Source organism: Saimiri boliviensis, chromosome 21 (assembly GCF_048565385.1).
Source record: "Saimiri boliviensis isolate mSaiBol1 chromosome 21, mSaiBol1.pri, whole genome shotgun sequence".
Classification (NCBI taxonomy): domain Eukaryota; kingdom Metazoa; phylum Chordata; class Mammalia; order Primates; family Cebidae; genus Saimiri; species Saimiri boliviensis.
In genome coordinates, this window is record NC_133469.1 from 32,382,432 (window position 1) to 32,408,909 (window position 26,478).

General features: G+C 41.9%; 2 protein-coding genes across 11 annotated transcripts in view; one reads left to right on the top strand and one right to left on the bottom strand.

Moving 5' to 3' along the window:
* The window catches only part of LOC141582622 (uncharacterized), a 77,857-nt gene extending 64,148 nt beyond the window's left edge, over positions 1–13,709 (bottom strand). For 5 of the 8 annotated variants that reach the window (XR_012515499.1, XR_012515498.1, XM_074391167.1 and 2 more), the window contains exon 1: positions 13,475–13,709. Coding sequence is in view for 3 of the 8 variants with exons in the window: in XM_074391167.1 (XP_074247268.1) it covers positions 13,475–13,709 (235 nt within the window). In the remaining 5 variants the exon portion in view is untranslated. Of the gene's footprint in view, positions 1–11,364; positions 11,449–13,474 lie in introns of all 8 variants that reach the window. The other 3 variants (XR_012515500.1, XR_012515501.1, XR_012515502.1) reach the window with 3 other exon arrangements.
* A 71-nt stretch (positions 13,710–13,780) lies between these two features.
* The window catches only part of HORMAD2 (HORMA domain containing 2), a 92,866-nt gene continuing 80,168 nt past the window's right edge, over positions 13,781–26,478 (top strand). For 2 of the 3 annotated variants that reach the window (XM_074391164.1, XM_074391163.1), the window contains exon 1: positions 14,763–14,942. The gene's annotated coding sequence lies outside the window, so the exon portion shown is untranslated. Of the gene's footprint in view, positions 13,840–14,762; positions 14,943–26,478 lie in introns of those variants that run through there. The other variant, XM_003938458.3, reaches the window with a different exon arrangement.

The following is a 26,478-nucleotide window of genomic DNA, read 5'->3' on the forward strand; positions in this document are numbered from 1 at the left end:
GCAATGGCGCGATCTCGGCTCACCGCAACCTCCGCCTCCTGGGTTCAGGCAATTCTCCTGCCTCAGCCTCCTGAGTAGCTGGGATTAGAGGCACGCGCCACCACGCCCAGCTGATTTTTTGTATTTTTAGTAGAGATGGGGTTTCACCATGTTGACCAGGATGGTCTCGATCTCTCGACCTCATGATCCACCCGCCTCGGCCTCCCAAAGTGCTGGGATTACAGGCGTGAGCCACCACGCCCGGCCACCCCAGCTAATTTTTAACTTTTTTTTTTTTTTTTTTTTTTTTTAAAGAGACAGGGTCTCATTTTGTTGGCCAGGCTGGTCTTAAACTTCTGGCCTCAGGAGATCCTCCACTTAGGCCTCCCAAAATTCTGTGATTAAAGGAGTGAGTCACCACTCCAGTCCCATCTGGCTTTTTTATTATTGCCAAAGAAAAGAGCTGAAGTAGCTCTACTTATATGAGACAAAAAAAGACTTTAAGATAAAATATGTTACTAGACACAAAAAAAGGACATTTAATAATGATTTTAAAAGTCAGTCCATCAAGAAGATACAGGCTGGGTGTAGTGGCTCATGCCTATAATCCCAGCACTTTAGGAGGCTGAGGCAGGTGGATCACTTGAGGTTAGGAGTTTGAGACCAACCTGGCCAATATGGTGAAACCCTGTCTCTATTAAAAACAACAAAAATTAGTCGGGTGTGGTAATGGGGTGCCTGTAATCCCAACTACTCAGGAGGCTGAGGCAGGAGAATCGCTTGAATCTGGGAGATGGAGGTTGCAGTGAGCCAAGATCACGCCACTGCATTCCAGCCTGGGCAACAGAGGAAAAAAAAAAAAAAAAAAAAAAAAAAAAAAAAAAAAAAGAAGCTACGACAATTATAAACAAATATCCACCTAAAATAGAGCCTCAAAATACATTAAACGGAAAATAAGGGGAGAAATAAGCAATTCAACAGTACTAATTAGACAAATAATATTTCCCTCTCAAAAACAGAACAACTAGACAGAAAACCAACAAGGAAACAGAAGACTTGAACAACATTACAAACCAACTAGATCTAAGGAACATCTGTAGAACTTTCCACCCTAAACCAACAGAATATACATTCTTCTCAAGTGCACATGGAATAATCTCCAAAACAGACCATATGTTAGACTATAAAACAAGTGTCAATAAATTTAAAAGGGCCGGGCGCAGTGGCTCAAGCCTATAATCCCAGCACTTTGGGAGGCCGAGGCGGATGGATCACGAGGTCGAGAGATCGAGACCATCCTGGTCAACATGGTGAAACCCCGTCTCTACTAAAAATACAAAAAAAAAGCAGCTGGGCATGGTGGCACGTGCCTGTAATCCTAGCTACTCAGGAGGCTGAGGCAGGAGAATTGCTTGAACCCAGGAGGCGGAGGTTGCGGTGAGCTGAGATCACGCCATTGCACTCCAGCCTGGGTAACAAGAGTGAAACTCCATCTAAAATAAATAAATAAATAAATAAATAAATTTAAAAGGATTGAAATCATACAATGTATATTCTCTCACCACAAACAATATCATAATAAATCAATAATTGAAGGAAACTTGGGAAATTTACAGATCTGTGGAAACCACACAACACACTCCAAAAAACTATTAAGTCAAAGAAGAAATCACAAAAGATACTAGAAAATACTTCGAAGTGAATGAAAACAAAAACACAATGTAGTAAAATTAGGGCTGGGCACAGTGGCTCAGACCTGTAATCCCGGCACTTCGGGAGGCTGAGGCAGGTAGATGTCCTGAGGTCAGGAGTTTGAGACCAGCCTGATCAACATGGTAAAACTCCATCTCTACTAAAAATGCAAAAATTAACTGGGTGTAGTGGTGTGCACCTGTAACCCCAGCTACTCGGGAGGCTGAGGCATGAGAATCCCTGGGAGACAGAGGGTGCAGTTAGTTGAGACTGTGCCACTGCACTCCAGCCTGGGTGACAGCAAGATTCCATCTCAAAAAAACAAAAAACAAAACAAAACTCACCAAAAACAATGTAGTAAAATCTTTTGAGATGCAGCTAAAGCATACCTAAGTGGGAAATTTATAGCTGTAAATGCTACATTAAATAAAGGCCTCAAATAAATTACCTAATCTTACATTTTAAGAAACTCAAAAAAGAGGAGAAAACTAAATCCAAAGCAAGTGGAAGTAAAGGAATAATACAGATTAGAGTAGAAACACATAAAGTTGAGAACAGAAAAACAATAGAGAAAATCAATAAAACCAAAAGTTGTTTCTAGGAAAAAAAAATCAACAAAATTGACAAATCTTTAGCAAGGCAGACTAAGAAAAAAATGAGACTCAAGTTACTAAAATTAGGATTGAAAGAAATACATTATTGAACCAACCTTATAGAAACAAAAGGGATTTTAAGAGAATTTTATAAAGAATTGTATGCCAGCCAGGTGCAGGGGCTCATGCCTGTAATCTCAGTACTTTGGGAGGCCAAGGTGGGCAGATCACTTGAGGCCAGGAGTTTGAGACCAGCCTGGCCAGCATGTTGAAACCCTGTCTATACCAAAAATGCAAAAAAATTAGCCAGGCATAGTGGTGCATGGCTGTAGTCCCTGCTAATTGGGAGACTGAGGCATGAGAACTGCTTGAACTGGAAGGTGGAGGTTGCAGTGAACCAAGATTGTGCCACTGCACTCCACCCTGGGTGACAGAGTGAGACTCTGTCTCAACAAAACAAAACAAAAAACAAACAAAAAAACCATATGCCCACAAATTAGGTAACCTAGATGGAATGGATAAATTCCTACAAAGACAAACTACTGAATGACTCAAGAAAAAATAGACAACCTGAATAAGCCTATAATAAGCAAAAAGATTGCATTAGTAGTAAAACACAAAACAAACAGAAAAAACCTTTCACAAAGAAAAGCCCAGAGTCAGATGTCTTCACTGGTGAATTCTACCAGACATATAAAGAAGAATTCCCCTCTTCCCAAAAAATAAAAAGGGAGCACACTCTTCCCAATGCCTTCTATGAGACCGGTATATCAAAACCAGATGAAAGAACATCACAAGAGAACTACAAATCAATATTCCTTATGAATACAGACATAACACTCCCCCCAAATACTGGCAAACTGAATCCAACAACACATAAAAAGGAGTATACACCAAAAACCACATGAAATTTATCCCAGGATAGCAAGGTTGGCTCAATATATGAAAATCAATCAATTTAACATACCATATTGAAAGAATAAAGGATAAAATTTGCATGATCATTTCAATAGAGGTAGAAGCAGCATTAAACAAAATTCAATCTTTTTTTTTTGAGATGGATTCTTGCTCTGCTGCCCAGGCTGGAGTGGCACAATCTCTCTGTTCACTGCAACCTCTGCTTCCCAAGTTCCAACAATTCTCCTGCCTCAGCCCCCTGAGTAACTGGGATTACAGGCACTTGCCACCATGCCCGGCTAATTTTTGTATTTTTAGCAGAGAAAGGGTTTCACCATGTCAGCCAGGCTGGTCTCAAACTCCTGATCTCAGGTGATCCGCCTGTCTCGGCCTCCCAAAGTGATGGGATTATAGGTGTGAGCCACCGTGCCTGGCCAAAATCCCATATTTTTTTATGATAAAAACACTCCACTCTGGGAATAGAAGGAAATGCCATCAATTTGATAAAGGACATCTACAAAAAGCCCCAGCTAACATCATACTTGTTGGTGAAAGACTGAATCCTTATCTGGCCGGGCACAGTGGCTCACGCCTGTAATCCCAACACTTTGAGAGGCTGAGGTGGTCAGATTACCTGAGGTAAGGAGTTCAAGACAAGCCTGACCAACATGGAGAAACCCCATCTTTACTAAAAATAAAAAAATATCCAGGCATGCTGGCCCATACCCATAGTCCCAGCTACTTGGGAAGCTGAGGCAGGAGAATCACTTGAACCGGGGAGGCAGAGGTTGTGTTGAGCTGAGATTGTGCCTTGTACTCCAGGGCGAAACTCTGTCTCAAATTAAAAAAAAAAAAAAAAAAAAAGAAGAGGAGGAAGAGACATCAAAGATTACTCTCTCTCTCTCCATATGTACAGAGAAAAGGCTATGTGAAGACATAGCAAGAAGGAGGCAGTCTGCAAACCATCAAGAGAGGCCTCACCCAAAACCAACTCTGCTGGCACCTTAATCTTAGACTTCCAGTCTCTAGAACTGTAAGAAGATCAGTTTCCATTGTTTAAGCCACACCACTTATGGTATTCTGCTACTGCCCCAAGCAAACTAATACAGGCATCAATAATAAAAATCTTAGAAATAAATTAAACCAAAGAAATGTAAGGCTTGTACACTGAAAATTATAAACATAGTTGAAACAAATTACAGAAAACCTATATAAATGAAAAGATATCCATGTTTGTGGATTAAAAAACAATATTATTCAGATAGATCTACAGATTAAATGTAATCCCTATCAAAATCTCAGTTGCCTTTTTTTGTCAGGAAGTAACAAGCTGATCCTAAAATTCAAATGGAAACATAAGGGACTCAGAATAGCCAAAACAATCTTGAAAAAGAAAAAAGTTGAAAGACACATTTATTGGATTTCAAAATGGCCAAGAAGCAAATGAAAAGATGCTCCAAATCATTAGTCATTAGGAAAATGCAAATCAAAACCACAATGAGATATCATTTCACACCCAGTAGGATGGCTATAATTTTTTTTTGAGATGGAGTCTCTGTTGCCCAGGCTGGAGTGCAGTGGCACAATCTCGGCTCACTGCAACCTCCACGTCCCGGGTTCAAGCAATTCTCCTGCCTCAGCCTCCCAAGTATTTGGGATTACAGGTACATACCACCATACATGGCTAATTTTTATATATTTAGTACAGATGGGGTTTCACTATGTTGCCAAGCTGGTTCTGATCTCAGGTGATCCACCAACTTCGGCCTCCCAAAGTGCAGGGATTACAGGCATGAGTCACCACACCCAGCCTATAACTTTTTTTAAAAGGGGAAAATGACAAACATGTGGAGTAATTGGAACCCCTCATACATTGCTGGTGAATGTAAAACAATGCAGTTGCTTTGCAAAGAGTTTGGCCGGTCCTCCAAAACGTAAATGTAGGCTGGATGTGGTGGCTCACACCTGTAATCCCAGCACTTTGGGAGGCCAAGGCAGGTGGATCACAAGGTCAGAAGTTCGAGACCAGCCTGACCAAAATGGTGAAATCCCGTCTCTACTCAAAATACAAAAATTAGCTGGGTGTGGTGGCTGGCACCTGTAGTCCCAGCTACTCAGGAGGCTGAGGCAGGAGAATCACTTGAACCTGGGAGATGGAAGTTGCAGTGAGCCGAGATCACACCACTGCACTCCAGCCTAGGTGTCAGAACAAGACTCTGTTTCAAAACAAAACAAACAGAAGCAAAACAAGGTAAACATACAGTTACCATGTGACCCAGCAATTCTGCTCCTATATATCCAAGAAAAATGAAAACATATGTTCACACATAACCTTGTACATAAATGTTCACAGAAGTATTATTCTTCACAGCAAAAAGGTGAAAACCCGAATGTTCATCAACTGATGGATGTACAAAATATGGTAAACATGGAATACTTTTTAGCCATGAAAAGGAATATATGTTGGCAGGGTATGGTGGCTCAAACCTGTAATCCCAATACTTTGGGAGGCCAAGGCAGGTGGATCACAAAGTCAAGAGATCAAGACCATCCTGGCCAACATGGTGAAACCCCATCTCTACTAAAAAAATACAAAAATTAGCTGGGTGTGGTGGCGCATGCCTGTAGTCCCAGCTACTCGGGAGGCTGAGGCAGGAGAACTGCATGAACCTGGGAGGCAGAGGTTGCAGTGAGCCCAGATCACATCTCTGCACTCTAGCTTGACACCTGGCGACAGGGCAAGACTCTGTCTCCAAAAAAAAAAAAAAAAAAAAAAAAAAAAGGAATACATGCTACAACATAAATAGCATACTTTCAGTTACTATATTAAGTGAAAGAAGCCATACACAAAAGGCCATAGTGTATGATTCCATTTATATGAAATATCCAGAATAGACAAATCCATAGAGACAGAAAGTAGATTAATGGTTGACAAGGAACAGGAAAGGAGGGAATGGGGGAATAACTGTTAACAAGCATGGGGTTTCTTTTTGGGATGATGAAAGTGTTCTGCAATTAGATAGTGGTGATGATTGCACAACTTTGTGAATATACTAGAATATGCTGATTTCTATATTTTAAAGTGGTGAATTTGGTCTATATGTTTAATAAAAAATACTTTTTTCTTAAGAGACAGGGTTTTGCTCTGTTGCCCAGGCTGAAGTGCAGTGGCACGATCACGGCTCACTGCAGCTTCAGCTTGAATAAAAAGTTCACACATGAAAAGACAATGGTTTCAAATCAGGATAAATAAAAAATAAAACAATTGTCAGAAATAGGACATTTGCAGTGTATCTTTTCGAAGATCAACCCTTGTAATTAGAACACATATATCTCAGTTAATTACTTGGATAATATCTGGGATTCTTCCAACAACATGTGCATTTGTTCAACAGTATTTATTGAGCATGTTTTATGTCTAGTAACTCTTCAACAAAAAGAGGGGGTGTCCAGTTTTTAATGAGTAGAAGCCATACTTTGGATTTTCTCAATGCTTCTTTTGTTTCTTTGAGACAGGGTCTCACTCTGCCACCCAGGCTGCAGTACAGTGGCACGATCACAGCTCACTGCAACCTCAACCTCCTGGGCTCAATCCTTTTACTTCAGCCTTCTGAGTAGCTGGGATTACAGGCTCATGCCACCATGCCCAGATAATTTTTGTATTTTTTATAGAGACAGGGTTTCACCATGTTGCCCAGGCTGGTCTCAAACTCCTGGGCTCAAGTGATCCTCCCTCTGCATCCACCGAAAATACTGGGATTACAGGCATGAGCCACCGCAGCCAGCCCCCAGTGCCTCTTAAAACAGTAAATCTTTCTGTGCTGTGCATTAATGTGACTGAGGTTAACATAGCCCCTGGCACATTTAAGAACATGGCTTCCACAGAAATCTGGTTTTTTTTGGAGGAAGACAGTTTCCTTTTACGTAAGTTCTAGCAAACTTATAAAGGAGGCCTTCTTCCAAGTCTCTTTCTCCCTTCCATTTTTAAAGCTAGGTAGGTAATTTTCCTGTGATGTCTTACACTTTCCAGCTGTTTAACCTTTCTTTTGGCAGGAAGAAATTGGCCTTTATTAGTTTAATGAGAAGAGATGTAAGAAAAGTCTGCCTCTGATTCTTGTATTATTGCATTCAGCTTATGCAAAGATTGTAAGTATTCCAGTCTTAAATTTGGGACCTTTGCAATCAGAGATCATTAGCGTTTACAAATTTAACTTATCATGAAGTTAGTTTCAACTAAGGGAAGAAAAACAAGCCCCTCATGGGGCTGAGCTTGCAATATGGTCTTATAGGAATTCTAAACCATTTTTAGGTAACTGTCATTTTCCAAGCACCAAGAAGTGTAAAATAAAGGGCCTGAAATTACAGGCTGTCAGTAGTGTGGTGCATTTTGTACATCACCTCATCTAGATCTCTGTGCAAGATGTACCAAGTAGCAATCATGGAAAACCAGTTTAAAGTCAATTTCATTTGAAACTTCTATTAAGTGATAATCATTAAGGGGAATAACATTTTACCCATCAACAAAACTTCACATTCAGCAGAAGACAGAACCAAGTAGCTAAATAGAACATTTCCATAATGCTTGAGAATTCAGTATCTTCCTTGACATCATTTCTTAGTCTAGGCACCCAAGCAGGCAGCAGATTGCCACTTACAGCTCCTGTCATTTCCTGTTCTAGTTCATTAAACCCTAGGCTTTCCCCAGAAACACACAACCCTCATGGATATCCTTCTGCCAGTCAGAAAAGATCCATCTGAAGGAGGCAGAAATTGATATGCAGCTTTGAGTGAGGATGAAGGTCATAATAAATTGCCACCTACACGTGGAATTATATTCTGTAGGATGACAGTGTGTGGGCAGAAGCAGCAGGAGGTCATGTTTAAACCTTACAGTTGGGGACTTATTTCATATTGACTGCTTTCTCCTTGGCTGCCAAAGGATGGATCAAGTTCAGAAGCTACAGCCAAGTTGGTAACCCTTTACATTTGCCTTTCTTTCTACAAAATACCCCAAATAAGCTAGCAATGTAGCCAGTTCACATACAAAGGCTTGAATCAAAACTTCAGTTCTCTAAATAATTTTGCTTCTCTTTTCTCAGTGCTGCTTATAATTCTAGGACTTCAGAGTCATGTTCATAAATACATTTATAAGTGTCATTGACCACTCCCTGCAATCACATGGCTACTGCATGCTCCAGTGGAAACCAGAATAAAACAACATCCCAATATAGAAATGAGCACTTGAAATAAGGCACCCAAAAAGAAAAAGCCACATTTGACTTAACTTTACTGAGGAAGGAAACAAAGATGAGGGAGGACTCTCTCTACTCAGCTTTTCTCTTAACCATAGTGAGACACTTGGAATTGCAAAAGCAACATTTAGCTTTCAGAAGCATGTTGCTGCCAGGAGTGGAAAGAAAGGATCTTACACCTTCTTTTCTCTCCTGGTTCTAAAGTGGTGGGCAAAATGTCTGCTTTTATTGATTTGAGGTATTCTAACCATTGCCAAAGAACAAGCAAAGAAAATGATATACACATGCTCTCTTCCCAAAATGTCACCTCCTTTGTAAAGCTGTCTTGATTCCCAATTCAGAATGTACAGCTTCCTTCTCTACATTCTATCATATACTTTATATCTCCATTAGTATTACAGATCTCCCTCTCTCACTAAACTGTAAAATTCCGTAGTTCAGTGACCAAGTCATTACCTCTGTGATTGCTGCAGTGCAAAGTAGAGTGCTTTATTAATGGTAGACATATAAATGCTTGATGAATGAACGTGGTGGTGTCAACGTCATGATAACTGGACATTATGCTTTACAGAGTTCTAATAAATGTTGAAAGCAGGCTGGGCATGGTAGCTCACGCCTGTAATCTCAGCACTTTGGGAAGCCAAGGTGGGTGAATCACCTGAGGTCAGGAGTTTGAGACCAGCCTGACCAATGTGGTGAAACTCCATCTTTACTAAAAACACAAAAATTAGCCAGGCATAGTGGCAGGTGCCTGTAATCTCAAGCTACTCATAGGCTGAGGCAGGACAATCACTTGAACCTAGGAGGCGGAGGTTGCAGTGAGCCAATATGGCGCCACTACACTACTGCCGAGGCGACACAGTGAGGCTCCATCTCAAAAATTAAAAAATTTAAAAAATAATAAATGTTGAAAACAAAGAAACTAGCCTTCCTACTTAGCTGCTCCCTCCATCCAAATCTCTTTTCCCTGTATTTGGTATCACGATTGTTTATATTGAAGAAGGAGACACATCTAATGGGAGATATCCTCCTGGGAAGATATTTTATATTTAATATGTCTATTTAGATAACTCTCCAATAAACCATCTTTTGGGGAAGATTCTCAAGGTTAAACTGAACTTGATGAGGAAAGTTCCAATCATTATAGGTAGGCAAAAGACAGTTCTGCTGGCTGAGCACGGTGGCTCATGCCTGTAATCCCAGCACTTTGCAAGGTTGGGGCAGGCAGATCACTTGAGGTCAGGAGTTCGAGATCAGCCTGGCTAACATGGTGAAACCCCATCTCTACTAAAAATATAAAAATTAGTTGGGCATGGTGGCAAGTGCCTATAATCCCAGCTACTCAGGAGGGTGAGGCAGGAGAATGGCTTGAACCAGGGAGGTGGAGGATTGCAGTGAGCCAGGATTGCACCACTGTACTCCTCTGACACAGTGCGCTGTCAGATACCTTGGAAGAAACTATAAAGGTCTATGCCAGGCACAGTGGCTCACACCTGTAATCCCAGCAAAAAAAAAAAAAAAAAAAAAAAAAGAAAGAAAAGAAAGTATAAAGGTCTAAAAACTGAAAGCATGATATTGAGACTCCCCTAACCAGGTGCTGCCTATATGAAATGATCAACAAGAACAAAGAAACTCTGAATTCCTTTTAAATAAGGAAAAATGGTCCTTAGCCCTCAAAAAAAAAAAAAAAAAAAAAAAAAAAAAAAAACCAAGGGTCTAACTAAAGACTGATTGGTGATTGACAACTGCTGCAGACAGAGTCAGGTGACATAAATGTGTCTAAGGAGAAGGTGGTCAAATTTAGCCAATAAAAGTAATCTCAAGTAAGGCGCCCTCCCCATTTTCACCTGTGTCATGTGTTATTTTACTACTGGGGTTTGGCAAAACTTCAACAGGAGACTTTTAATCTTTGTCAAAATTCTGGTTATTTGGAAATTTCTTTTTTCCTTTTTTTTGAGACAGAATCTCACTCTGTCGTCTAGGCTAGAGTGCTAAGTTTTGTATTTTTAGTAAAGACAGGGTTTCACCGTGTTGATCAGGCTGTTTACAAACTCCTAACCTCGTGATCTACCTGCCTCAGCCTCCCAAAGTTCTGGGATTACAGGTGTGAGCCACCTTGCTGGCCTATCTAGAAATTTCTAAACAATGATTAAGTTCTACCACAATGCACATTTTCCCCTTGCAAAACAAAATACTTTGCTTTGACAGGGACAATTTCCAGTCTCTTATCATTGAAAGGTACAAAGGAAGCTGGGAAGTTGTTTTAATATCATACAGCACTTTTGAGTTCATTAGGCCATTATCCCCAGGGTTGGATTTAATCAAGATGAAAAAGCACAGGCTCAAAAGCCTTTTTAGTTGACAAGAAGAAAGTATTTGGCTGGGATTTGTGTGTTTGAGTTGTAAGTCAGGTTCACAGAAAAGTAATCAGAAATTAGCCTGGCTAGAGACAAGAAAGAGCCTTGAAATAAGAGGTGTGAGACCACGGGTTGTACGTGTGACCTAGCCTCTTAAGAAGCTTAGGGATCTTGAGCAAATTACTTGTACTCTCATCTGTAAAGAACTAGACTTGGAGGATTTCCTAAGCCCCTGTAACACTATCAATTTTTAATTGTCTAATGTTGTTCTTTAAGTAACTAATTCATTCATTCAACTATTTGAACACCCAGTGTTCACTGAGGAACATTAGTTCATTCAGCCATCTATTTGAATACTTTCAAGAAACGGAATAAAATAAGTAAAAATAACAGCTCTTAACCTCAAGGAGTTGATAATCTAGCTTCCGTGATGTGCCCGCCTCAGCCTCCCAAAGTTCTGGGATTACAGACATGAGCCACCTTGCCCTACCTATTTGGAAATTCCTAAACGACAATCAAGTTCTAACACAATGCACATTTTCCCTTGCAAAACAAAAGACTTTGCTTTGCCAGGAATAATTTCCAGTCTCTTACCACTGGGAAAGGTGAAGGCTTTACCCAACAGCTCCTAGGACAGGGCCAGGCACAGGTGCTTATTCATCCATGGTCACAAGGAGCCTGTCAAATGATGAGGAAGGAAAGGACTAAGAAAAACTCCACAGAAGCTCTTAGGAGGAAGACAGGGTCATTTATAATTTCAGTCCACCAATGTCTATTGGGTGCCTACAGTGTGTTCCAGCACTGGGCATTCTGAGGCAACTCAGCCAGATCAGGCCTCTTACTTATTCTAGGTGGTAGAGAGAGAGAGAAAACAAAACAAAACAAAACAGGTTATGAAAGAAATAAAATCCAGGGCCAGGCATGGAAGCTCAAGCCTGTAATCCCAGCACTTTGGGAGGCCAAGGTGGGTGGATCCCTTGAGGTCAGGAGTTCAAGATGAGCCTGGCCAACACAGTGAAACCCTATCTCTATTAAAAACACAAAAATCAGCCGGGCATGATGGTGTACACCTGTAACCCCAGCTACTCATGTGGCCGAGGCAAGAGAATCACTTGAGTATGGGAGGCAGAGGTTGCAGTAAGCCAAGATTGCGCCACTGTACTCCAGCCTGGGTGACAGAGCAAGACTCTGTCTATAAAAAAAAAAAAAAAAAAAAAAAAAAAGAAATCTAGATTGAGAGAAATTCTACGAAAGAAAGAATAACAAATAACTGTTTGCTGGTGGCTGACTCCCATTAGTATAGGGCAGAGAGGGGAAAGTCTTTGGATATGGGGGTAGTTGACTGAGCTCAGACCTGAAGACAGGAAGAAAATTAGAACAGCCAGCATAGAGGGCCTAGTGATCCAGCCAGCAAGGCTGGTAAATGCGGAGGCTGAGAAGGGCTGGTACAGACAAACCATCTGTGTGGTTGGAGCTTAAAAAGCAGTTACTTCCTGCAAGTATAGGGTGAATGCAGTAGTTTTCAACAGAGGGCAATTTTGCACCCCCCATGGGACATTTGGCAAAGTCTAGAGACATTTTTGTTGTTATGATGGTGGTGGTGGGGGGGGGAGGGAGGGTTGAGAAAACTTGCACTAAAGGGATATTTCAGCCCAAATTTCAGTTTTAGTCATTATGTTCTAAACTCATGTTCTTGCCAGCTTGAATCGTTTTTTACCCTTGCTGCAGAAACAAAACACGAATAGGTTTCAAGTGGCTCACTCTTGCATCTACTCTCTTGGGAAATCCCATTGGGGAGGCCCATGGGACACCAGGAACCTTTGGAAAACTCCACAGGATACGAAATACCTACCTAAACAGGTGGGAAAAGATCCAAGGCGCCACACCCCCAACTACTCCCACAGTTACCAGGGCGGGAAAAAAGGGAGATTAGGAGTAGAGCACAAAGGAGAACATATTCGTGTTTTATTTGCAGAATTTGCCTAATTACAAATTAATGTTAGAAAGAACACGAAGGAAGGTCCAGGGTAGAGTGAGGGGGTTGCCGATGCCCTCACGTATTGGAAAGCTCTGGAGCCTTCTGTCTTTTTTCTTTCTTTTCTTTTTTCTATTTTTGAGACAGGGTCTCCCTTTGTCGCCCAGGCTGGAGGGCAAGGGCGCCATCGCCGCTCACTGCAACCTCAAACTCCCGGGTTCAAGCCAGCTTCCCACTTCAGTGTCCCTAGCAGCTGGAACTACAGGCGCGCGCCATGATGGCCCAACTAAGTTTTGTACTTTTAAGAAATTATCTGAGACGGAGTCTCGCTCTGTCACCCAGGCTGGAGTGCAGTGGCGCGATCTCGGCTCACCGCAACCTCCGCCTCCCGGGTTCAAGCGGTTCGCCTGCCTCAGCCTCCCGAGCAGCCGGGCCGACAGGCGCGCGCCACCACGCCCGGCTACATTTTGTATTTTTAGTAGAGACGGGGTTTTCGCCATTTTGGCCTGGCTGGTCTCCAACTCCTGACCTCAAGTGATTCGCCCACCTCGGCCCCCCCAAAGTGCTGGGACCCCCCCCCCAAGGCGGAGCCACGGCGCGGCGCCCCCCGGGCCCCTGAGCCTTTCGCTCCCCTCCCCCACGCCGCCCCGCGCCGGCCTCAGGCCTCTCTGGGACCCGCCGGCTTGGCGTCCCGGCCCGCCCGAGCCCCACGGTCCCTCGGGTCCTAACCTTGGCGGGCAGGCGCCTCCTCAGGAAGCTCTGGAGCAGGCTGTCGCTGTACGGGTGGCCCAGGAGGGCGGCCTCCGGCCGAGAGCCGCGTCAGGCCCTCGTGCAGCCCCCGCCTGAGAGGCTGCAGCTGACGGGCCTGGCGGGCCGGGGGCAGGTGAGCCGCGGCTGGCCCCTGCTTTGCATATTCATGAAGTCTAGCGGGGCTGGTCGCCCTGGCCAGCCGGGGCCGGGTCATGAATTATTTATGAGGAAGCCTCTGGCCCCGCCCAGAAAACCCCCTCGTCGACTATTCATGAGGCGAGGCGCGCGTTGGGACCGGAAAAGGCCGTTGACTGCAGGTGGGAGGGAGGCGTCGACAACCTGAGGTGAGGGCGGTTCCGACGCGAGGTCTCCGGCCGGAGCGGGCACCTGGGCGTTGTTAGTTCTGCCTCTATGTTAAACGTTTGTTGTTGTTTTTTTTTTTTCCTTTTCTTATTGCTTAAGGCTTTAAGTTGGATTTGAAAGTCTTTTTCGTGGGGGCCAAAGGCACTGTGAAGAGAAGCGGGAGGGCAGAAGGCTGAGGAGGAAGGCAAAATTGAGGCCATTTCCCCAGAACCAGACACACCCAAGTAGCTTTGAAGTGCAGGTTGTTCAGGCCGGGCACGTTGGCTCGTGCTTGTTAATCCCAGCACTTTGGGATGCCGAGGCTAGGCGGATCACGAGGTCAGGAGTTCAAGACCAGTCTGGCCATCATGGTGAAATTCCGTCTCTACTAAAAATACCAAAATTAGCCGGGCATGGTGGCGGGCGCCTGTAATCTCAGCTACTGGGGAGGCTGAGGCAGGAGAATTGCTCGAACCAGGACCCGGGAGGCGGAGGTTGCGGTGAGCCGAGATCGCGCCACTGTACTCCATCCTGGGCTACAGAATGAGACTCCGTCTCAAAAAAAAAAAAAAAAAAAAAAAAGACAAAGAAAAAATCAGATTTTTCTGGACGTGAGATCATCAAACTTGCTGAGGAAGCAGCAGCCATAATGAGGCTGATGGGGCAGATGAAGTCGATGCCCTGCATTGGAGCGGGCTTTGCGTGGTGGAGCTTTTGGGATTTGTCTTACCTGGGTCTGATTCTCCCCAGCTATTGAGGTTTTCTGCCAGGATCAATACCTGGTACAAGCCAAGAGGTGAGAGAGGTGGGGACGAGCCACCCCACCCACCTTGACCTCAGCTCCCTTTTCCATTTAGTGAGGATTTGCCAATTAATCCCTGTGGACTTCAGTTCTCTAAACAGTTCAGAGGGTGAGAGTGTCTTGAACCTCAAGATTAGCCAATCACCAAAATATTTCCCAGTGGGCAGAGCACTGGACAGGCTGTGCAGTACATCGTGTACTCAGCTGGTAGAAATGAGGGGTGGTTCTGGCCACTAAAGGGGTTTTTAATCTCATCAGGATCATAATCTAATTTCTCCTCCATTGGATCATCAATCTGTTGAGGTAGGAAGAGTATTTTACATCTTGTAATCCTGCACGTTGCCTGGCACATCATAGTTGCCTCATAGATGTTGAATGAATGAATTGAAATAGCATGAAAAAGATATTAAAAAGTCAAAAGAGCATGAACAAATAATCAATATAGTGGAAACCGTTTACTCTGAATGAGCACAGGTAGCAGAATTAACAGGGCCACATGCCCGGCTAATTTGTATAGTTTTAGTACAGATGGGGTTTCACCATGTTTTTTGAAAAAGTAGTTTAGATCTTTTTGCCTTCTTGAAGCAAGCTCATGCTGGAACACTAGAAAGAGACCCTACCACGTTTAGAAGTAAGCAAGCAAGCCGAAGAACTAAGGAGGCCCTGGTAGTGCATCATATTAGATAGAATGAAAGCAAAGGAGGATTTCATTTTGGAGAGACAGTCTGGAAAAACTTCTAAATCGTGAGCCAGACTTGTTGAGTTTTAGTCTCAGTTCTGTTACTAAGTGGCTGACTGACCCTGAGTAAGTCGGGATCTTGAGTTCCTCATCTAGAAAATTAGATATTTGGACTAAGTGACTGTCTTAGTCCATTTTGCACTGCTTAACAGTACCTGAGGCTGGGTAATATAAAAAGAACAGACATGTATTGGCTTATGATTATGGAGGCTGGGAAATCCAAGAACAAGGATATTCATCTTATATAATACAACAAGGATATATAATACACCTCCTTGCTGTATTATAACGTGGACAAAGGCATCACTTGGTTAGAGAGAGAGCAAGGAGGGAAAGTGAGTGCACCAAACTTGCTTTTGTAACAAACCCACTTTCTTGATAATGAAACTGCTCCCAGCATAACAACAGTAATCCCTTCGTGAAGGCACCTAATCACCTCTTAAAGATCTCAGCTCTCAACACTTGCATTGAGGATTAAGCTTCCAAAATATGAACTTTGGGTTACACATTCAAATCATAGCAATAATATTTAAAGTTTCTTCTACTTTTAAAATTTTGTGATGTTTTTCTAGCCTGAATTATTCCTTACTCCTGTAGTTCTTCTCTGTTGACTCAGCAAAGATTTATTTAGTTAGAGTTTTTTTTTGTTTGTTCTTTTGTTTTGTTTTTAAGTAGAGACAGGGTTTCACCACGTTTGCCAGGCTGGTCTTGAACTCCTGACCTCAAGTGAGCCACCTGCCTTGGCCTCCCAAAATGCTGGGATTACAGGTGTGAGCCACCATGGCCTGCCTCAGCAAATGTTTATTGAGTACCTACTTAATTCCAGTACTGTGATGATGCTGAGAGTTCAAGAACAAGATAAACAAGACACAAAAGGCCACATATTGTATGGTTTCATTTATATGAAATATTCAGAATAGGCAATTTCATAAAGACGAAAGGTAAGTTAGTGGTTTCCAGCTGCTGGGGAAAGGAGAGAATAGGAATGACTGCTAATGGACATGGGATTTCTTTTAGGGGTAATGAAAATGTTCTGGAATTAGATATTGTTTGCACCATTTTGTGAATATACTAAATAGATGGTTTATGCTATACTAAACAGATGGTTACACAATTTTGTGAATATACTAAAACCCACTGAATTGTACCTATTAAAAAAACTTTAAAAGCTGGGCGTGGTGGCTCACACCTGTAATCCCAGCACTTTGGGAGGCCAAGGTGGGTGAATCACTTGAGGTAAGGAGTTCCAGACCATCCTGGCCAACATGGCAAAACCCATCTCTACTAAAAATGCAAAAATTAGCTGGATGTGGTGGTGCACACCTGTAATCCCAGCTACTCAGGAGGCTGAGGCAGGAGAATTGCTTGAATCCAGGAGGCAGAGGTTGCAGTGAGCTGAAATCATATGACTCCACTTCAGCCTGGGTGAAACAGTGAGAGTCCTTTTCAAGAAATAAATAATAAAACTTTAAAATATAAAGAATGAGCTAGACAGACACAATAACTAGATACAATTTTGCTCTCATGTTAGCTCACAGTAAGCCAGGGGATACTTAAAGACAACTATGGTACAGTATGTATTGCAAAGGACACACTACCCAGACTTCATAGTAGTGGTAGTGGGAATTAGGAAATCATTCCTTAAGGAAATTTTCCTAAGCCATATGATATGGTTTGGATTTGTGTCTTCACCCAAATCTTATGTCAAATTGTAATCCCCAGTGTTGGCAGAAGACCCTGGTGGGAGTTCACTGGATCATGGGGGCAGATTTCCCACTTGCTGTTCTTGTAATTGTGAGTGCTCATGAGATCTGGTTGTTTAAAAGTGTGTAGCACCTCCCCTTTCTCTCTCTTCTCCTTCTCTGGCCATGTAAGACATGCCACCTTCCCCTTCCCCTTCCGCCATGATTGTAAGTTTCCTGAGGCCTCACTAGCCATGCCTCCTGTATAGCCTGCAGCACTGTAAGTCAATTAAATCTCTTTTCTTTATAAATTACCCAGTCTTAGGTAGTTCTTTGTAGCAATGTGAGAATGGACATATCTACACCATATCTAAGAGATGAGAAGGAATTGGGAATGGAAAAGAATGTTTTAGGCAGAGAGAATATTGCAAAATCCTGAGAGCTAGAAGGAATATAGTCCTTTGGGGTAATTAAGGAAGGTAAGAATGGCTGGTGTATAAAGGTATAAGGGAAAATAGTTAGAGCTGAGGCTAGGGAGGCATGAGTCAAATCTTGAAGCCATGGTAAGAGTTTTAGATTTTATCCTGAGAATAGTGGGGAGCCACTGAAGTATTTCAGTCTGGGAAAATGCATAGTCGAGTTTGTAATTTTAAAAGAAAACTCTGGCTGCAATATACAGAACAGACTGGAGAAGAAGAATACCAGAGACAGGAAGATTGATGGTTGCAGCAGTCCAGGCAAGAGATGAGACTGATTGATCTAAAGTAGAGATGACAACAACATGGCTAAAGTGAGGATACATTTGAGAAACATTAAGATGATTGAACATGGGAATGAGGAAGGAATTAAGATTGAGTCACAGATTTTGTGCTTGTGCAACTAGGTATGTGATGATGTCATTCATTGAGCAGGGGAACAGAAGTAAGTTTTTGGGGAAAATAGTTCGCATTTGGCTGTGTTGAGAACATCAAAGTGGAATAATCTTATGATCAGTTAAGAGGAACAAGTCAGCAACTTCTGAGAAAGACCTGGGCTGGGGATACACATGTAAGAATCAATAGGATATAAATTATAATTGAAACAATGGGAGTATATTTGTTCATCCAAGGAGTATGTGGTAGAAGTTAAAAGGAAGGGCTCTGTTTTAGTCCATTCTTGCATTGCTATAAAGAAATTCCTGAGACTGGGTAATTTATAAAGAAAAGAGGTTTAGGCCGGACACGGTGGCTCAAGCCTGTAATCCCAGCACTTTGGGAGGCCTAGGCGGGTGGATCACAAGGTCAAGAGATCGAGACCATCCTGGTCAACATGGTGAAACCCTGTCTCTACTAAAAATACAAAAAAAATTAGCTGGGCATGGTGGCGTGTGCCTGTAATCCCAGCTACTCAGGAGGCTGAGGCAGGAGAATTGCCTGAGCCCAGGAGGCGGAGGCTGCGGTGAGCCGAGATCGCGCCATTGCACTCCAGCCTGGGTAACAAGAGTGAAACTCCGTCTCAAAAAAAAAAAAAAAAAAAAAAAAGGAAAAGAAAAGAGGTTTAATTGGTTCACAATTCGACAGGCTGTACAGAAAGCATGGCAGCATCTGCTTGACTTCTGGGGTGGCCTCAGGAAACTTACAATTATGGCAGAAGACAAAGGAGAAGCAGGCACATCTTACATGGCCAGAGCAGTTGTGAGAGAGGAGAGAGAGAGAGAAAGAGAGAGAGGGAGGGAGGGAGGGAGGGACGGAGGGAGGGAGGGAGAGAGAGAGAGAGAGAGAAGTGGGGGAAAAAAAGATTCTACACACCTTTAAACAACCAGATCTTGCAATAACTCATCACCACTATCACAAGAACTGCACTGAGGCTATAGTGCTAAACCATTCATGAGAAACTGCCTGCATGATCCAGTCATCACCCACTGTGCCTGGCCATGCCAGCTGCTAGGTAGCTGAGTCAGAGTTTGAACTTAGGTTTCTTAACTCTAAAGCCTTTTTCTTCCAGATTTTACTGCTGGTTATTTTTCTCTCTCTCTATCTCTCTCTCTCTCTCTCTGTGTGTGTGTGTGTGTGTGTGTATATATATAATTTAATTTTACTTTTATAAATGTTAATTCCTAAGGAATTTATCAAATGCTAATATTAACTAGCTTGAATCCTTTTTCAAAAGCAAATGGCCTGAATGCCTCAGAGTTTTCAATGGTAATATAAATTTAATTTAGGCCATCCATACATTGCAAAAATTTGGATGTAGTAATGCATTATGTTCTAATTGGCTGATGCTATTTTCAGAGCTTGATTCTCTAGAAATGCCATCAGAATGTCTTATGCGCATACAGAAATGTTTAAAACCCCACTAATTTAGAAAACTATTTAAAAATCATGATTTCTCTTATTTATTGTCTCTAAGACGAATAACTACCCCAGTAGTAGGTAATCATGGTTTAATGGGTTGGAACTAGATCTTAAACTCTTATAGCTGCCCTGCTTCCCATTTTATTTTTTTGAAATATAAGGGGGACAACTGATGTGTTGAGTCAGATATGAAGGTTGTACTCTGAAGTCAAGAAAAGATACCTCGGAATCTTTAAGGATTAAAGGACTATTTGATGATTTTCAGTCTTATATATAAAATATTGTAAAAGAGTGTCCCCTAGTGCTACTCTGAAGAAGTAATTTGAGAGAAATTAAATATTACCACCTGTTTATAATCTGTATCACCACCTTGTGGCAATGTTCTCAAATAATTCTGCCCTCTTTTCTTGGGAAAATCTTCAAGAATCTTGCATTAATTGATACACAAAAACTGGTCACAGGCTATCAAGAGGCTATTTTACGAGTATTTTAGTCAGAACTTCATAAAACCTCGAAAAGAAGCCCCAAATGTAATTAAATTAAGCCTTTGTAAAGAAAAGGGATAATTTGCTTTTTTTTTGAGATGGAGTCTTACTCTGTCACCCAGGCTGGAGTGCTGTGGCGTGATCTCAGCTCACTGCAACCTTTGCCTTCTGGGTTCAAGCAATTCTCCTGCCTCAACCTCTTGAGTAGCTGGGACTGTAGGTACACCTCACCACACCCAGCTAATTTTTGTATTTTAAGTAGAGATGGGATTTCATCATGTTTGCCAGGATGGTCTCAATCTCTTGACCTCGTGATCCACCCGCCTCAGCCTCCCAAAGTGCTGGGATTACAGGTGTGAGCCACCATGCCTGGCTGCTGCTTTTTGTTATAGTAACAAATCAATAGGGTAAAAACTAGTTGTATTTAAATATTAACTTTTTTATTGTGGTAAACTACAATATAAAACTCAACACCTCAGCTTTTCTATGTGTACACTAAGCACATTTACAATGTTGTGCAACCATTATCACTATCCATTTCTAAAACTTTTCATCATCCTGAACAGAAACTCTACACCAATTAAACTCTTTATTCCTTCAACACCACTAGCACCTGGTAACCTCTATTCTACTTTCTGTCTGTAAGAATTTGCCTACTCTAGGTGCCTCATATAAGTGGGATCATATAATATTTGTCCTTTTATGTTTGGCATTTCACTTAGCATAATACTTTCAGGATTTATTCACATTGCAGCATGTATCAGAACTTCATTCCTTCTTAAGATTGAATAGGGGTTGGGTGTGGTGGCTCATTCCTGTAATCCTAGCACTTTGGGAGGATGAGGCAGGTGGATTGCCTGAGCCCAGAAGTTCAAAACCAGCTTGGGAAACATGGTAAAACCCCATCTCCACAAAAATACAAAAATTAGTCCTGTGTGGTGGCAAGTGCTTGTAGTCCCAGCTACAAGCTGAGGTGAAAGAATCACTTGAATGTGGAATCCGGAGGTTGCAGTGAGCTGAGATCATGCCATTGCTCCAGCCTGGGTGACTGAGGGAGACCCCATCTCAAAAAAAAAAAAATTGAATAATATTCCATCTTAAATACCACATTTTGTTTATCCATTCATTTGTTAGTAGACATTTGAATTGTTTCCACCTTTTGGCTAATGTGAATTACGCGGCTCTGAGCATTGGTATATGAGTATCAGTTTGAGTCCCTACTTTCAATTCTTTTGAATATATACCTAGAGATGGAAATGCTGGATCCACCTGAGCCTCCCAAGTAGCTGGGACTCTAGGTGCATGCCACCACGCCCAGCTAATCTCTGTTGCTGTGAATGACAGATTTTCATTCTTTTTTTAAATGACTGAATATGGCTGAATAGCATTCCATTGTGCATATATACTGTTTAACTTTTTGAGGAATGCCATGCTATTTGCTACAATGGCTGCACCATTTTTGTTTCCACCAGCAATGCATAAAGCTTTTAATTTCTCCACAACTTTACCAATTTACCCTTTTCCATTTTTGAATAGCCATTTATAAATTTTTAATTGACTCATAGTAATTGTACATATTTATGGGGTACAGAGTGATAGTTTGATACATATATACAATATGTAATGATCAAGTCAAAGTAATTAGCATATTATCACTTCAAACATTTATTATTCTTCATGTTGAGAACATTCAAAAATCTTCTAGCTATTTGAAAATGTACAATAAATCTTCTTAACTGTGGTCATTCTACAGTGCTGTAGAACAGTAGAATTTATTCTCCTATCTAGCTGTAATTTTGTATCCATTAACTAACTTCTTCCTATCCTACCCCCTCTCTGTTACCTTTCCTAGCTTCCAGTAACTACTTCTAAGAGCTCATCTGTTTTAGCTCCCAGTTGAGTGAGAACAAATGGTATTTATTTTTTTGTACCTGACTTGTTTCACTTAACATTATGTCCTCTAAGCTAATCTCTATTGCTATGAATGACTGATTTTCATTCTTTTTTTAAATGGCTGAATATGGCCGAATAGTATTCCATTGTGTATATATACTGTATTCTTTTTCTTTTTCTTTCTTTCTTTTTTTTTCAAAGACAGTGTCTTGCTCTGTTGCCGAGGCTGGAGTGCAGTGGTGCAATCATGGCTCACTGCAGTCTTGAACTCCCAGGCTCAAGTGATCCACCTTAACCTCCCAAGTAGTTAGGACTATAGGTGTGTGCCACCACAGCCAGATAATTTTTGTATATTTTTGTATAGACAGGATTTTATCATGCTGCCTAGGCTGGTCTTGAACTCCTGGGCTCAAGCTATCTGCCTGCCTCAACCTCCCAAAGTGCTGGGATTACAGACATTAGCTGCCCATTCCTGGCCTATATTTGGTTGGATATGACATTCTAGGTTGAAAGCTCTTTTCTTTAAGGATGTTGAATATTGGTCCCCACTCTCTTCTGGCTTGTAGGGTTTCTGCCAATAGATCCGCTGTGAGTCTGATGGGCTAACCTAACCTCTCTGTGGGTAACCTGACCTTTCTCTCTGGCTCCCCTTAGCATTTTTTCCTTCACTTCAACACTGGTGAATCTGATGATTATGTGCCTTGGGGTTGCTCTTCTTGAGGAATACCTTTGTGGTGTTCTCTGTATTTCCTTGACTTGAATATTGGCCTGCCTTGCTAGGTCGGGGAAGTTCTCCTGGATAATATCCTGAAGAGTGTTTTCCAGCTTGGATTCATTCTCTCTGTCACATCCAGGTACACCTATCAAATGTAGATTAGGTCTTTTCACATGATCCCATATTTCTTGGAGGCTTTGTTCATTTCTTTTCACTCTTTTTTCTCTAATCTTGCCTTCTCATTTTATTTCATTGAGTTGATCTTCAATCTGATATCCTTTCTTCTGCTTGGTTGATTCGGCTATTGAAACTTGTGTATGCTTTGCAAAGTTTTCCTGTTGTGTTTTTCAGCTCCATCAGGTCATTTATATTCTTCTCTAAGCTGTTTATTCTCTTTAGCATTTTGTCAAACATTTTTTCAAGGTTCTTAGTTTCTTTGCATTGGGTTAGAACATGGTCTTTTAGCTCAGAGAAGTTTATTATTACCCACATTCTGAAGCCTGTTTCTGTCAATTCATCAGACTCATTCTCTATCCAGCTTTGTTCCCTTGCTGGTGAGGAGTTGTGATCCCTTGGAGAAGGAGAGGCGTTCTGGTTTTAGGTGTTTTTGTTCTTTTTGTGCTGGTTTCTTCCTGTGGATTTATCTACCCGTGGTCTTTGTAGTTGGTGACTTTCAGATGGGGTCTCTGAGTGGACATCCTTTTTGTTGATGATGAAGTTATTTCTTTCTGTTTTTTTTTTTTAGTTTTCTTTCTAACAGTCAGGCCCCTCTGCTGTAGGACTGCTGGACGTCCACTCCAGACCCTGCTGCCTGGGAATCACCTGCAGCTGCTGCAGAACAGTAAGGGTTGCTGCCAGTTTCTTCTTCTGTTATCTTTGTCCCAGAAGGATACCTGCCAGATGTCAGCTTGAGCTCTCCTTTATGAGGTGTCTCTTTGGATATACGGGGGTCAGGGAGCTGCTTGAGGAGACAGTCTGACCATCACAGGAGCTCAAGTGCTGAGCTGTGAGCCCCATTGTTCTGTTCAGAGCTGCTGGGCAGGTACGTTTAAGTCTGCTGCAGTGGAACTCATAACCACCTTTTTTCTCAGGTGCTCTGTCCAGGGAAGGTGGGGCTTTATTTATAAGTTCCTGGCATGCTGCTACCTTTTTTCAGAGATGCCCTGCCAAGCTAGGAGGTAGCCTAGTCACAGTCTGATAGCAGAGGCATTGCTGAGCTGCTGTTGGCTCTGCCAAGCTGCTGTGTGAACTTCTTTGCGGTTTTGTTTATAGAGGTGTAGTTAGAACTGCTTTGGTAATGGCAGTCTGCTTCAGTAATGATGGACTGCCTCTGTAATGGCAGACTGCCTCAGTAATGGTGGATTGCTTCAGTAATGGTGGACTGCCTCGGTAATGGTGGACTGCCTCGGTAATGGCAGACTGCCTTGGTAATAGCGGACGTTCTTCCCCACATAGAGTTGGACTGTCCAGGGTCCAGCTGTGCTTCCTGTGAGACTCTTAATCCAGAGTGTTTCAGATTGCTGGTCTGTGGGGGTGAGACCCGCCAAGCCAGATCACCAGGCTCCCTGTTTCAGTCCCGTTTTTTTCAGATGAATGGGTGGCTCTGTCTCCCAGGCATTCCAGGCACCAGTTGAAATGGCTGTCCAGATTTGTGTGAGTTTTTGTGTGGAGACCCGCTGCGCTGGCTGAAACAGCCATGCTGGAAACTTGTGGCACTTTTCAGCCCGGGAATCTCCTGGTCTGTGGGCAGTAATAACTCATTTAGAAATATGATGATCACTCACCCTCTGTGTTGTTCTTGTTGGGAACTGCACTCCAGAGTTGTTCCTATTCGGCCATCTTGAATCCCTATCCAATTCGTGCTCTGTATTTTCTTTATGTATTCATCTGTTGATGGACACTTAGGTTGATTCCATATCTTGGCTATTGTGAATAGTGCTGCAATAAATATGGAGGTATAGATGTCTCTTCCATATACTGATTTCTTTTCCTTTGGATAAATACCTACTAGTAGGATTGCTGGATTATAGGGAATTTCTATTTTAAGATTTTTGAGGACCTTCCATACTGTTCTCCATAATGCTTATGCTAATTTATATTCCTACCAACAGTGTATAAGAATTTACTTTTCTCTGCATCCTTGCCAGCATTCATTATTTCTTATCCTTTTATTTTATTTTATTTCATTTTTTGAGATGGAGTCTTGCTCTGTTGCCCAGGCTGGAGTGCAGTGGCATGATCTCAGCTCATTGCAACCTCTGCCTCCCAGCTTCAAGAGATTCTACTGCCTCAGCCTCCTGAGTAGCTGGGACTACAGGCATGTGCCACCACACCCAGCTAATGTATGTGTGTGCATGTGTGTGTGCGTGTGTGTGCGTGTGTGTGTGTGTGTACATTTTTAGTACAGACAGGATTTCACCAAACTGGTTTCAAACTCCTGACCTCAGATGATCCACCCACCTCTGCCTCCCAAAGTGCTGGGAGTATAGGCAAGAGCTACCACACCTGGCCATTTTTTGTTCTTTTAATAATAGCTATTCTATCTGTGGTGAGATGATATCTCATTGTGGTTTTGATTTACATTTCTCTAATGATTAATAATGTTGAGCACTTTTTCATATACTTATTGGCTATTTGTATACCTTCTTTTCAGAAATGTCTATGTAGATCCTTTGCTTTTTTTTTTTGCTTTTGAGTTGCTTGTGCTTCTTGCATATTCTGGATATTAATTCTTTCTTGGATGAATAGTTTGCAAATGTTTTCTCCTATTCTATAGGCTGTCTCTTCACTTTGTTGGTTATTTACTTTGCTGTGTAGAAGCTTTTTAGTCTGATATAATCTCATTTGTCTATTTTTGCTTTTGTTACCTGTGCTTTTGAAGTTTTACCCATAAAATCTTTGCCCAGACCAATGTCCTGAAGCATTTTCCCTAAGTTTTATAGTTTTGAGTCTTACATTTAAGTCTTTAATCTATTTTGAGTTTATTTTTGTATATGATGAGAGACAAGGGTCTCTCATTCTTCTGCTGTGGATATCCAGTTTTTCCAGAACCATTTATTGACAAGGGTGTTTTTTCCCCAGTGTATGTTCTTGGTGCCTTTGTCAAAAAACAGTTGGCTGTAAATATATGGATTTATTTCTGGGTTATCTATTCTGTTCCATTGTTTTATGTATCTCTTTGTATACCAGCAGCATGCTGTTTTGGTTACTATAGCTTTGTAGTATATTTTGAAGCCAGGTAATCTGATGCCTCCAGCTTTGTTCTTTTTGCTCAGGATTACTTTAGCTATTCAGAGTCTTTCGTGGTTCCATAGGAATTTTAGGGTTTTTTTTCCATTTCTATGAAGAATGTAATTGGTATTTTGATAGAGATTGCATTTGAATCTGTAGATTATTTTGGATAATTAATATGATCATTTTAACCATACTAATTCTTCCAATCAATGAATATGGGATACCTTTCTATTTTTTTGTGTTCTGTTCAATTTCTTTCTTTTCTTTTCTTGAGACAGAGTTTCACTCTGTTGCCCAGGCTGGAGTACAACAGCACAATCTTGGCTCACCACAACATCCAGTTCCCAAGTTTAAGTGATTTTCCTGCCTCAGCCTCCCGAGTAGCTGGGATTACAGGCATGCACCACCACTCCCACTAATTATGTATTTTTAGTAGAGACAGAGTTTCTCCATGTTGGTAAGGCTGGTCTTGAACTCCCAACCATAGGTGATCCACCCACCTCAGCCTCCCAAAGTGCTAGGATTACAGGCATGAGCCACTGTGCCTGGCCCTGTTCAATTTCTTTCATCAGCATTTCGTAGTTTCATTGTAGCAATCTTTCACTTTCTTGGTTAAATTTATTCCTGGCTAATTTTTTGGTAGGTATTGTAAATGAGATTTCTCTCTCAGCTACTTGGATGAATAGCTATTTTAATGGGTATGAAGTGTAAACATTAACTTTTGAGTTGAATTTGGAAATAAGTTACACATGAAGTAA